Source organism: Folsomia candida, unplaced genomic scaffold (assembly GCF_002217175.1).
Source record: "Folsomia candida strain VU population unplaced genomic scaffold, ASM221717v1 Fcan01_Sc038, whole genome shotgun sequence".
NCBI classification, from domain to species: domain Eukaryota; kingdom Metazoa; phylum Arthropoda; class Collembola; order Entomobryomorpha; family Isotomidae; genus Folsomia; species Folsomia candida.
In genome coordinates, this window is record NW_019091230.1 from 175,825 (window position 1) to 188,875 (window position 13,051).

Sequence of the window (13,051 nt, forward strand, 5' to 3'; positions counted from 1 at the left end):
CGAGGGAAATTCCCAACAGGACGAGAACAAGGACGTATTTCGATGTGCTGTTTAAAACGTACGAATTAATTAAATACATTCAATCAGGAAATTTTCTTATTTTGAAAATTTGAGGAACTTACGAACTCATGGCACCCTTCCAATTCAATCCGACTTTCAGTTGTGGAATCAACTTGAAACGGGTACATTATTTTATGCAGTATTTCAATGCGATTAATTGGCTAATAAATGTCTTATTTTGCACAACTGGGAATGATTTATATACACAAAAACGTATACGTTCAGTGATTAATTATGTTTGCATAGATTGCACTTGTCAAAAATATAGCGATTTTGGGTTATTTTGCATGCAAAACGTTGTCTGAGGGACTTCTAATTAACAGATGATTTATGAAGAGAGATTTAACCCTGGAAATTTTGCAAGTTGGTATTTAACTAGTTGAGCTACATGGAACTGATAAATAAACCAATTAATTATTCTGATGCGTCCGGGATGTCACAGAAGTCAATGAAAATGTCATTTAGCATATTTAGTAAAGTACATTTATGTTTAACTACATAGAAGTATACATATATTTATCGGTTATTGGGTACTTTATTTAAATCAGTTAAAACAATGATAAATCGTCTCAAATTTTGTTAACAATATATTCAGAAAGAATTCGTTAGAAATCATAAACACATTTCTCATAGATAATCAATCTTAAAAGTGCATGCATTCTTTTAGTTACGATGTCATAAATATCATTAATAAATGAAAAATATATTTCTTAACTTGAATTTCTTCAAGATCAGCAAATTTACTTCTTGTATATTTCAAAATTTTTCGTTGATCATGTGTACATAATTTTCGCAAATTAACATCTCTGAAAGTTCCACATGAGTGTCCTCTTGCCGTGGTCCTCGTAGTTAGAGGTGAACCCTTTAATCTCGTACCCTGTAAAAGAGATGGTCCAATGATTTAATGTCGATTTTTGGAATATGGCATGAATAATTAGTGTAGGTTAATATACAAATATAATTTTGAAACACTGACGTTGGTTAATTATTAATTTGCATTAGGAATTTGGCTCACATATTAAATTTCAAACATGTGTTGGCTCTAAAGCTCGAAAATAGTTTAATAAAATTGTGCATGTAAGTAATTGGTAAATAAATTCTGAATTACCAAATCCTCCAAGAAAGTTTAGATATGGAACAATGAGATGCATAATCTCATCCGGCGATTGGGTATGCACTTTGTAAAACTGTGGCTCAATTTCCATTCCGATGAAGACTGTACGATTTCCATTTCTTAATTCGGATGGAAATCTGGTGTGAAATTGATCCCTTTGTGGGCGTCCTAACCCGTTAATCGTGACGCTCCATGAACCCCCATCGAATCTGAGACTGTGGAAGAATAAATTGATTATGAAGGTAAGAAATGAAGTATGGACATTTATTTATCGATCCAATTCACGCTTTTATTGGTATCTCGTAAAATCCATATATTTATTTAATAAAATAATTTTACAATCTTTTACAAAATGAAGAAACTCCCATCTAATCTGAGTATATAAGTTTACAAAAAATTGTAAGATTGTTTTCCTTATAATGAAGTATCTGTAATAAGGTTACACAATTTACGGATTTTACAAGTTCCCAAGCAATGTTTGTCTCATTATATTAAGAATCGAACATATCAGAAGCTTTTTAATTTTTCTCCGTTTCATAAAAATAATTATATTTAATTCGTTAGTGATTATCTTGCTTCGCTTAGTTTCTATTTAACAACCGACCCGATCTCACTCTGAATACCCCAAAATTTTCTCAGTATTTTTAAAATAACCTGACACAAATTGAGAAAATTTATTTTAATTTGATAAGAGCAAAATTGGAAGAAAAATTAGGCAAACTCACACGAACATGCAGACAGACATTTTTCTTCTTAATTTTAAATTAAAATGCAAATATATATATATATATGTGCAAATATATTATGCACACTTAAGGCAATTATGTATTGTTTTAAGATGTAACAGGCAATATAGAAGTTAATTTGTATTTGTAATTAATTAAGTAATTTTGGCTTATGAAATCTATTTGATTTCCAACTTGCTATAAGCTTGACAAAAGGTGACTAATCCAACGAAACGTTGGTAGCCAAGGGGAGGGTGGGGTTGGAATGTGTGTAACAATAACATTCTCCATTAAGTTGCAATCTCTTCCATGATTACGTATTTGATACATATATGTATGCAGAGTATAGTTTTTGCACATATTAATAATATATATGTATATGCTCACATGTGTCTGAATGAATCTCGGTAAATGCTGCATTTGCATGGTTTGTCATGTGTAGCAGCCAGAGATGTACATGCATTATGTCGCGATGTCTCGTCACAGGTCAGCTTAAGCTATGTTAAAAATGGGTGTAACCCGTTACGAGGGGGGAGGGGGTGGAAATTGCTATTTTGTGAACGTTCCCATATCTATGAAAAACGTAAATTTTAACCAAGTAAGTAAATTTATATATGCATTTAACTTATGAACAAGAAGGATCATCACAATTTCGCAGATAACTAATAGGCAGGCCGTAGACGCTTGGTACTACGAGATCTGTGATGAGGAGCGCTACCCCAAAAAGAATGCGAAGGGCGAATTCAATCTCTATCATGACACGCAGGTCTTGTGGAGGTCAAGTGTCGAGGTTAGCTAACTAAATAGATAGGTCATTACAACACTCTTAGAAATCCAGTAGTAAAATAATACCAAGCGGTATTCTGTATTGCTTTAGTAATGACTCTACCAAAGTGCTATTGATAAGTATTACGGCGGTGTAATAGCACGTTGTTAAAGTTTTACCGTCGCGGTAGCAACTTGTTACGAACCGGCGTAATTATCAAGCCAAGCGATAACAATTTTAGTACTGATAAATCATTACCATGCCTCACAATACCGGGTTTGTAACAGGGTGAAATGGAGGAAAGGATAAATAATGAGACTAACCTTTAACGCATGAAAGACTAAATACTGCACCTAATCTGGTCCTCAGCTCGGGATGGGTTTCGCCGTTCAGCACAACGAGGGCGGCACCGAGGTCCAAGTGGCTGGGCAGTATTACCCCGTGGGAAATTTCATTAGTCAAGAAGCCAGCAATCCGAACGATATGAAACCCATTTGTCACACGGAGGAAGAAGTTTGCAAGGCGTATAAGAGTGGAAAACCTTTGTTAGGAGATTGTCAAGGAAAACTGTAAGACGTTCGGAAATGCAATATTTTTTTATTTACTGACTTACCCACACTCTTCAAAAAATGTTACCCTTTTGAAAAGTGAATGCACTCTGAATTCAAAATTATGTAAACTACAGGGTGTTAATAAAGTCCGATCCCATTTTTCCTGTAAAAAAGTGAAGGCTAGTATAAAAAAAACTACCCGTGATACTTACAAAAAATGTTCGACATATTTACCTTAGTATTTGGTCTTGTTACCATTTACTTTAACCATGCCCTCAACTCTTTGTTTAAGGCTCTGTGCTAATTTTTCCAATGTGCCTCTGGAAATCGAATTCCATACATCTTGAACTTTTTTTTACTAGCTCTTCCCTCGTCCGGGGTTGTGGCTCTTTGTATACATTTTCCTTAAGTATGGACCACTGGTTCTTCAGGGGATTCAAATCTGGGCCGTTAGCGGCCCACACCCCCTTGCTCCAGACCGTTGAAACTTGCGTCTTGATGAGACTCAAACTCGCTTTTGCTGTATGGGCTATAGCACCATCCTGCATGAAAACTATTTTTCTTTCATTCGGAAATATTTCCTTGTTCCCCATGCTATCGAAATAGATAGGTAATATTTTTTCCATATAATGCTTTGCATTGACTGATTGGCCTTTTGGTATGATATGTAGAGGGGTCACGCAACGTGCACAAAATCCACCCGCTACCATAACTTTAAGCCCGAATTTTGGGATCGCTCTTGATGGTACATCCGATTTGTTTTCTGTCCTGTAACGAACATTTTGTTGGTTCAATTTTGGATATAGTTCAATAATAGATTCGTCAGTCCAAAGGATGTGACTGCGCAATTCTTCACCAAGTCTTTTTTCACTCAAATGGGCACTTTTCTGAAGGAGTTCTTCAAATTTCAGACGGTCATCGATATATTTTTGTGACATGAGAGGTTTTTTTGGTTAGTTTGTAAGCTGTGTGACCCCACTTCGTAGTTTTCACAAATTTTTGCACGGTCACACAGTTAATTTGCTTCTTCTTCTCTTTATAGCGTTTTGAGTCATTTAACTCCCTTGCTCAATTACGTAATGAACTACCGGTTTTCTTGCAAAGTCTGTTTTTAATCATTCTTTTTGTGGTAGGTGACACCTTTCTGGGTCGCCCTGGTCGCTTTTTGTCGTGGACAAAATTTTTATTCTTCCATTTCCAAACAGTTCTGCGGCTGCAGCCCAATTTTTGCACAATTTCTGTAGGTTTAAGCCCCTGCTGATGCAATGTTTGTATCTCAACTCTAAGATGCTCATGACTTACACGTTTAGTTGTTCCTCCCATGGTAAAAATTTGAAATAAATAACTTCACTGGTTCAAAAGTTCCAGCTGAATTTGTAACAACCACGCTCCAAAAAATGCATGGGATCGGACTTTATTAACACCCTTTATGCAGACTAAATCCAGAGTAAAATTTATACTTTATCAAGTCAACTTTACTCTGGATTTAGTATAGTTTACATAACTTAGAATTCAAATATGTGTATTTATCGAATGGGTAACCTTATTTTTAAGAGTGCATATTATTATGTATGATAAAAATTTAGATGGGTGCCCGAAAAGCCGAAGACACCTCCTCCGAAAACTCAAAAACCGGAACCAGAAGACGACGAGAAAGAAGAAAGCGACGAAATTAAAGAACTTGACGAATCTGGGGAGGAGAAACACGTGCAAAGGCTAAAGTTTGGCTTTGGCGATGGCGAAATGGCATCTGCAGGAGGAAGCAAGCTCTTCAAAATGCTCTCCATGTTCGACTCCATGAAGGGCGGGAAGATTAAAGTTATTCATATTGGAGGGCCTGGGCTTGCCTCTTTGTTGGGCTGACTCAGGTAGTCAGATTCTAAAGCCGGTGTCACATTTACTATGAACTTGCTTGTGTGGAAATGATTCTGCAACCCAAAATATTTATAAAACAAGTGATTAAATCAGATTTTCCTTAGCAAGTAGGAGCGAGGCGTATTGTTTATTTAGTAGCATGGAAATCAAATTAAGGGCCAATTAAGATGTGGACGTTTCGAACTTTGATACTGCTTCAGGCCGGGAAGGAAGAAATTTTGAGAACACTTGATACACTCAGACATGTATACTTACATATGTGTAATGCTATGAGCGTATAATCAAAATTCCGCGTAATAATTTCATGCAGATCAAAATCTTGTTTTACACGTAAGTTTTGCTCTCGAAAGAGGAACGAATATTCTCTATTGCACTTCAAAACCAACATAAAACTCAAGTTATAATTAGCTTCTTTGTCCATTCTTTCACATTTACGTACTTACTTTAACTTATTTCAATCATCAATGCACTCGTCATTTGACCTCATACATGTATGCCCCACATCCAACTTGTACATAATTATTCTGACTGAAAAACTCTAAATTTATGGGCATACAGTATGTAACTTATTTAATGCTACGATTTTCAATTTCAAATTCAACTTCAATTTTCCCAAGAACAGGTAGATATTTCAAAATTGTTTTCATACCAATTATTCACCATATATTGGACTACATTGAGGCAAATTTTCGGAGGAATGGAGATAAAACTGTTGAATCCACAAATATGTTAATGTCAAAATATTGCAAATTGCACGTTACATAATTAATGCTACGGGGGTAGGAGCGGTTCAATATTTCGTTAGACCCCAATAACTGATTGAAATCGTTTGGGCATCTAATCCACCAACCTTTCGGTTATGCTATGGTCGATCTTTATTTATTTTCTGTTATCACGGTGTGTCGGGGAGCCGTGCTTATCGGTTTTGGTGTTGTCACCAGACGCCGCAGGGGTTTTGGGTTATGCTCGATCGAGTTGAGGTCAAGAAATTTTAGTGTCCAGTCCAAAACCTTTGTATTATTATCCTTGAGGCATTTAAGATGATTTTTGTAATATTTGTCTAATATCCGGCAATTGTTGAAAATAAATCTATGACCAAAGTCTTTCTTTGTTGTGAATTGGCCAAGACTTATTTCTAACAAAGCAAGGTAAACCGCTTTGGTCATGATCCCATCGACGCACGTCAGTGCTACTACCCTGTGGCAACATATACTGCCCCAAAACCTGACCTCCCTGCAAGATTTCGAAAGTTTCATACCAGGGTTTAGCGGTTCACACAGCTTAGATTTCCTTATCTCTGCTATGTTCGATAATTTGTCTCAGAAATTAATTCCTTGAAACTTCTTTGGGCTCCTTACACACTCTTACCGTTCCATCTGAGCTAAAAAGTTGAATTATGGTCTAATCTGGGAACAGAAATTTTTTCCGGTAAACATGGGATCATCTTCGCTTTGCATTGCCCACCCAAAGTGTTTCTTGTGGTTGCATAAGATGCATGGTGTATAATTTGGAATTTCCCCGGATATTCCTGCGAATATCAGCCTGCGTCTAATCATTCATATGGGAGTATTTTTGGTTTGGAACTTGTTACATTAATTTAATTAATTTCACCCTGTCATCCCAAAACACAATTAATATTTATCACTACAAGGAGACATAATAAAGAAATGTTCACTGGTTCATAAACATATCGGACTTGCTCCCTGGTGCCTACATATGTCAAAGTATGTCATATATCTCAGACAAATTAACTTTAATCGGTAATCATGGATGATGTCCTTAGTCTGGAAACAAGATTTAACCGTGTCGTCAACCTTGCATCGAATATGGCTGCAATGAACCCTCTGGTAAGTATGTAAGGGATTAGAAATGTATAAATAATACGATAGATTTTGGATTGCATAATGCAAAAAATGCCGGAACTTTGAAATTTTATATTATTTCCATAACATTTGCTTCAAAATTCGATTCCCCATTTTAGAAAAAAACATTTTAGCGTTTTGCATAAGGCTGCATTAACATGACTGATTACAAATATGTATACCACCATATAAATATGTACATTCCTCTTTCACACATATTGTTTTCAATTTACATATTTAAAATTTAGGTACGATGTTGAAATTTCTACCAAATTTAAACGCATTAGTCCTACTCCAGTTACGAAACAATATTATACCTTAAAGCACAAAGTAAAGGTACAGTAAAGGTAAGCTTTAATCTGGAAAAATAGATCCTCAGTGAATTTGTATACTGTAGATATGCACATTATAATTGACAATGGCTAGATGCAAACATATGTATGTATACCTTTTTATTTCACTGATCACTCACTCTTTTTTTAGATTTTGGACAAAGTATTTTCTTTCTTGGATGACGAAACCCTGCTCAAGTCGATACGACTCGTGTGCCCTGTTTGGGCAGACATTGCTTGCGTCTCACTTGGGCGACGATGTGGCGTGACCTTTAAAGCGGTCGAGTCATGTTGTTCTTGCCGTGATAAGGAATCCTGCAAGGACCTGAAATATTTCAATCCACAGCTAGCCAGGAAGATTACGATCGTTATCGGCTGCGATTGCAGTCCAGCAAGCGATGAAAATTTTGAAGGAGACACCTTCCTCGAAAAGCTTGTTCACATTTTACCAAAAATTAATGAGTCTGTTGAAGAACTCCGCCTAATTCTACACGCAAAAGTGGGACCCCACTGGCGGGAAATGTGGATGGCCTTTGCACAAAATTTCCCAAAGTTGTCTGAGACTTCGATTAGCCTTACAACACTGACTCTTCTACCCTCGGAGGATACGGAAGCAGTTGATGAAGTTATGTCCAAATTTAAGCAAATTAAAGTTGACCTTGTCCTCGTTGTGGGACGATTGGGGGGATCATGCCAATACCTTTTACCGTCTCAGAGCAACATTGTACTCATTTAGAAATTTGAATTTACCGCGGGTGAAGGTGGTGATTCATAAAATGGCGAATATGAATACGTTAGCAGCAATTTTGGAAGGCGTAGCAGTATGGGAGGGTAAGTTTTGTGGTCAAAAAGTGGCGCAAATTATGGCAGATTAAAATCATAATTTCCAATTTTGAAAATCTGTCGGCTTGTTTCGGATTTTGATTCCTTTAAATTTTATCTGATAGCGAGCATCAAATTTTTAAAATTTTCTATAAAAAAATTGTAGACCGATTCGTAAATTTCATAATTTCTATACAGGAATAGAAAATACGCAGATCGAATTTTTAATACCCGTTGACGTCACCGCATTGATGACTGATAGGCTCAAATATGCACTCCTTTTATGCAGATCAATGCGATATGTGACTATCGATGGAATTAAGGTTTGTCAGTTAAAATGATTAATTTTACCAATAAATCGTTCGAAAATTAATAATTTTGTGTGCTATTATACACGCAGGTAAATGAGCAAGGCTTTACGTCGTTTATTTCCCAAAATAACCTGGCAATTGTAATTGGACCCAACAGTATTTATATTAATCCGAACGAAGACAGTTGACGCGCAGTCGTAGGTTGATTAATTAAGAAACGCATTTAATGTAATCCATATCTTCGTTAAAGCTAGTTATAATTACAGCTACAACGGTATCCAGTTTTAATTTTAAAGTAATTAAAATAAATAAAATTTAGATTGAATTAATTAGTGAAACGCTTTTTCTGGAGTTAATGACATGCATTTATGTAGTTATTTAAAATCCACATGATGCAGAATAAAACCAAGTCAGCGTCAGTTCTGTTCAAAGAGATCCTCATGGGTTCCCCGACCACTCAAAAAAAAATTTCTTAAAATTTCTCTATTGCATATTAAATTTTACCCACTCTAAATACTAAATACTATGTACTTAAATACTTATTTGAAAATTTTAGTGATCATTATCTCCACCACTGATCTTATCATGCTCGCTCGGCCTTACACATTGTTTGAATATATAATAAATTGCAAAATGGTTTCTTATGGACCTATATACCTAATTCAGGCGAGTAATCTTGTCTGCAGCTTCATGAATAGATATTGTGATGATTGTATAAAGCTATCTTTAAAAATTAAGTTATTTGAGTTCTTTCGATTTGTTATAAATATGTATATACCTATGTTAACTATTATAAATTATGCGAAAATAGTTCGGGTGGCTTTATGCCCTACCAATCTTCTTCGAATTGTGAAATACTTATAGATGCACCAAATTATACAAAATTTTTCAAAATTCAACAATCCTTCAGTCAGAATAATAGTATTTTCCTGTACTGTGAGGTATTTCCTATTTTCTGTTACGAATGCAACAAGTCCAAGTACCATGGGGACAGAACATAGAAAGAAAGCGGGTAGAATTCTATCCAGGGAGACGGGGCTTGATTCATGAATTGTTATTTTCTCCTTCAAATGACCAAAGGAGCGCTGAACAGCTTTAAAATAATTATTCATTCGCAAAAGAGTTTCCTTTTCCCGCAATAATGTACTAACACTAAAAACACCAGCCCACATCTTACTCAAACCAGATTCCTTCATGCGTTCCCAGTCATTAGAAAAATACGCTGACAATAAATTTGTATTCCCGATTGTCATCTTTATCGTCCGGATTGGCGACTTTCCTATGTTCGTGACAATATGGCGATTTCCGAAAATCTTAATTACTTTCGTTAAATATTGTATCTTACTTTCGGCAATTAGTAATGCGATCATTGGATGAGTTCGTGTTGAATTTTCACTCATAATTTTATCTACTAAATATGCCACTGTTTGGTCATTGATAGATAAAGTCTTTTGTTGAATTTGTTTTATGAATTGGATAAATTCTGGACTATTACCAGGGCTAGAGATTAGTTGGGGGATTATATTATCCAGTAACGTAGGTTCTTCCAAGAAGTTAAGTTCATTAATATACGTATCCATTGCTACCATGGAAATATCGGAGTTAGCAAGTTCTTGAATATCCCCTGGAGTTTTGGGTAGGACAGGGACGGTCAGATATGAATATATCGAGCCTTGATAAAAATTTACGATCAGGAACATATATCCAAAGAACCACAAGGCAAGTAAGATAAATGCCGCCTTCGCAGTCCGGTACGCTTTTCCACTAGTCTCTCCAATATTTCCCAGAAATATGTTAGCAACGGTGATCATCTTATCCATCATGATCGCAGCACAATCAATCCAGGAACCATTGCCTAAGCCCGGGGGCACCAGTAGAGTCAAACATGCAGCAGCTGATATAATGGTGACCAAGAGGCTCGTCCAAGTCTCCCAGTCGAAAGGGTATACGAAAGTAGCAATCCCGCTTGCAGGGGATGGAGGGTTGGTGACAGTTATGAAGTTTGTATAAACGAAATCAACTTGATAGACGTGTTGGTCGAAATGAATTTCATTGTATTTTACAAAGATTGCGATGCCAAAACTTGGATTGGTTATGAAGATCTCGAAATCTCTCTTATACTCCAATAGAGTCAGATTATACTTTTTCGCAATTTCTACAACTTGACAGACATCATGGTAGCTTTGATTGGCAACTCCAATGTGGAGTAAACCACACTTTACGCTAACTTTGTCGTTAACGAATAGATAATATTTATGCATATTCATATTTTGGGCGTTCCATGCTATCCGAATATTCGCGAGCGAGAGCATGGTCGCGAGGCGTGAAGAGACGACGGGGTGACATGTCAAACATGGGATGAAGAGGGGAGAAGTGATACTGTCCTCGAAAATAATTAGTTTCGACTTGTATAAAAATTGAGCTATGTGGTTAGAAGGGGCCCCGTCTCTGTAAAGTTGAGTGTGACCAAAGATGTAACTTGGTCGCAAAACCTTGTCGACGATGTGGATTAGGAGTTCAGACTTAAGACGCCCAATCGTTGCGTACCCCATACTCCTGTGTAGTGGGATAAAAGTGGCCGTCGGTCGTGCTACTTTCTCAACGGGCTTGTACCCATCCTGGGAGTAAAATATTTCTAGCATCATAAAGTGGGATGGAAAATGACAAAATACGAAGTTTTGGAGTGGGGTGTAGGGATTACCGGCCATTACAAAATTAAAGTAAGCGTAGTCAGAATCGACGTTAATTGACTTCCAGCACTCCGGGGTAAATACGAAGATTAGATCGGCATCGAGAAATAACCCTTCCCAAAGTGTTGCACTCTCGGAGGAACGCATACATACGGAGATTGCAGTATACAGGGTAAAAAGTAAGTGCGGTAACATTATTGATCTTCGTAGGCGAGAACATGAATAGAAAGTTCGAGTGAAATCGAGACAGAGGTTTCTGAAGTGGAAGGTAGTGCACCAGAAAATTTGGTTGATCACCTTGAACGTTTTATAATGTAACGGCGATGTGGATGACACATCTGAGCCAATATCGGTGCCAGGCAAATCGGACGCTCAGAGGACCGGTTCGATCCAAGTTTCCCTGTACCCACAAATAGTTGACGTTTTATCACTGATCAGAAATGGCTTAGTTTACAACTAGATCCTTTTGAGAGTGTTAGGTTACTAGTAAAAAAGAAATGTTCCACCCTATTCTTAACAAACAGTGCTTATTGTCGTGTTGGCCTCGAATTATAGGTAATAAGCATTCTTTAAGATACATTTCGAATAAATTAGTACCTGTGACGTACTTAAAGAAGTAATTTATCTAATATCATGCCATATTTTAGACAGATACGTATATGTACATACCCTTTACGTTCATGTAAGTAGCTTTATTAGCCGTGTAACCGATTATAATGTTTTTGTCGTATCGTATATGAATTTGAACGGAATAGTCCGTTTTCTTAAAACTTTTAGCGGCGTATTTATATCGTATGTATTTATATTTATGCACTGGCGTGCACAAACAAATGGTTAGTTTATACCACATTTACATAAGTATTTCTTCGTATATCTGCGGCTTAGACAGCAACCACTTAGTTTTTTATAACCAGCACAATTTATTTGCCTGCGTGTTATACGTATTACGGACTTGAATTTGGAATTGATGAAGATCGTTAATTACGTATATGCATAATTATCAGGATTAATAAAAATAAAACATGACTATGAAATGTGTATACATACATAAAGGCCAGAGACATGTAAAACGAAGTATAAATATCCTAGCCAGAGTAAATAAACGAAGTATAAATTGGATACTAGGTGATTGTTTTAATGAGGTGAGGTGAGGTTAAGAAGCAACCCAAGACCGATTTTTAGTACGCTGATGTAAAATATACCTAACCAAAATTTGTCCAAGGTTGAGTAAACAAGAGGATGACACATCCAACAATTGCCAAAATTAATTTCCACAACTTTTGGACAAATTATACGCAACAGTGAAATAAATTTTAAACAATTGCTGCGCTATTATTTTTTTTCTTTACTCAATCTTGTTCTTTGGTAAATTTTTCACAACTTTTATTTTGAGTATAATATCTCAGAAATGCCAGAACCGACAATTTTATATAAATCTACAAATTATATATAAAATGGTCACCTCTTTTTGTGACACAATATACTTACAAATGCCTTCGGATTTTCCCTTTAAATGATATATGTACGTATATCCAATATCTTTCATATTTATATGTACATATAAATAATCACTGTTGCACGTTAAAAAATGCTTCATACAAACTTTGACCAAAACTTCGCAATGTCAGTTTAATGCGATGTGTACAACTTAAAATTTTCAAAATTTGAGTTTATATTCATATTCTCCATCAAATTCTGAGAAAATAAGTTGGTAATGCGGTTTAATTCGAGTAATGTTTAGCATTAACATGTATTCATGTGGGAAAATTGGAAAAATAATCAAAACTTATCAAAAGTGGCCGTATCACATATCACGTATCCCTTACAGCTGTGTTACCTGCATTAATCCGGCCAGTATCGACCCTTAGTCTTAGCTATTTTTAACCCAAATTTGTCCCTTTCTTGTCAACCATGACTTCTTTTTCTCAGACAGTGACAATCCT

General features: G+C 36.1%; 2 protein-coding genes across 3 annotated transcripts; both read left to right on the forward strand.

Moving 5' to 3' along the window:
* The first annotated feature begins 943 nt into the window (after positions 1-943).
* Positions 944-5,194, forward strand: LOC118432987. 2 transcript variants are annotated; one of them, XM_035844485.1, is made up of 4 exons: positions 944-1,416; positions 2,558-2,689; positions 3,035-3,234; positions 4,803-5,194. In XM_035844485.1, the coding sequence occupies exons 1-4, from the start codon at positions 1,411-1,413 to the stop codon at positions 5,077-5,079; spliced, it is 615 nt and encodes a 204-aa protein (XP_035700378.1). In that variant the 5' UTR covers positions 944-1,410; the 3' UTR covers positions 5,080-5,194. The 2 variants fall into 2 exon arrangements, with proteins under 2 accessions (XP_035700378.1, XP_035700379.1); XM_035844486.1 differs by lacking the exon at positions 2,558-2,689.
* A 2,248-nt stretch (positions 5,195-7,442) lies between these two features.
* Positions 7,443-8,656, forward strand: LOC118433008. The gene is made up of 3 exons (XM_035844524.1): positions 7,443-8,116; positions 8,306-8,430; positions 8,508-8,656. Exons 1-3 carry the CDS (start codon positions 7,906-7,908, stop codon positions 8,604-8,606), a joined length of 435 nt encoding a protein of 144 aa, XP_035700417.1. The 5' UTR covers positions 7,443-7,905; the 3' UTR covers positions 8,607-8,656.
* The last annotated feature ends 4,395 nt before the right edge of the window (positions 8,657-13,051 follow it).

Coding starts and splice junctions, on each gene's coding strand:
- LOC118433008 (XM_035844524.1), top strand. CDS start 7,906: ATGAAGTTATGTCCAAATTTAAGCAAATTAAAGTTGACCTTGTCCTCG. Junction 8,117..8,305: donor AGGCGTAGCAGTATGGGAGG/GTAAGTTTTGTG, acceptor ATTTCTATACAG/GAATAGAAAATACGCAGATC. Junction 8,431..8,507: donor TGACTATCGATGGAATTAAG/GTTTGTCAGTTA, acceptor TTATACACGCAG/GTAAATGAGCAAGGCTTTAC.
- LOC118432987 (XM_035844485.1), top strand. Junction 2,690..3,034: donor TGTGGAGGTCAAGTGTCGAG/GTTAGCTAACTA, acceptor TCTGGTCCTCAG/CTCGGGATGGGTTTCGCCGT. Junction 3,235..4,802: donor GGAGATTGTCAAGGAAAACT/GTAAGACGTTCG, acceptor ATAAAAATTTAG/ATGGGTGCCCGAAAAGCCGA.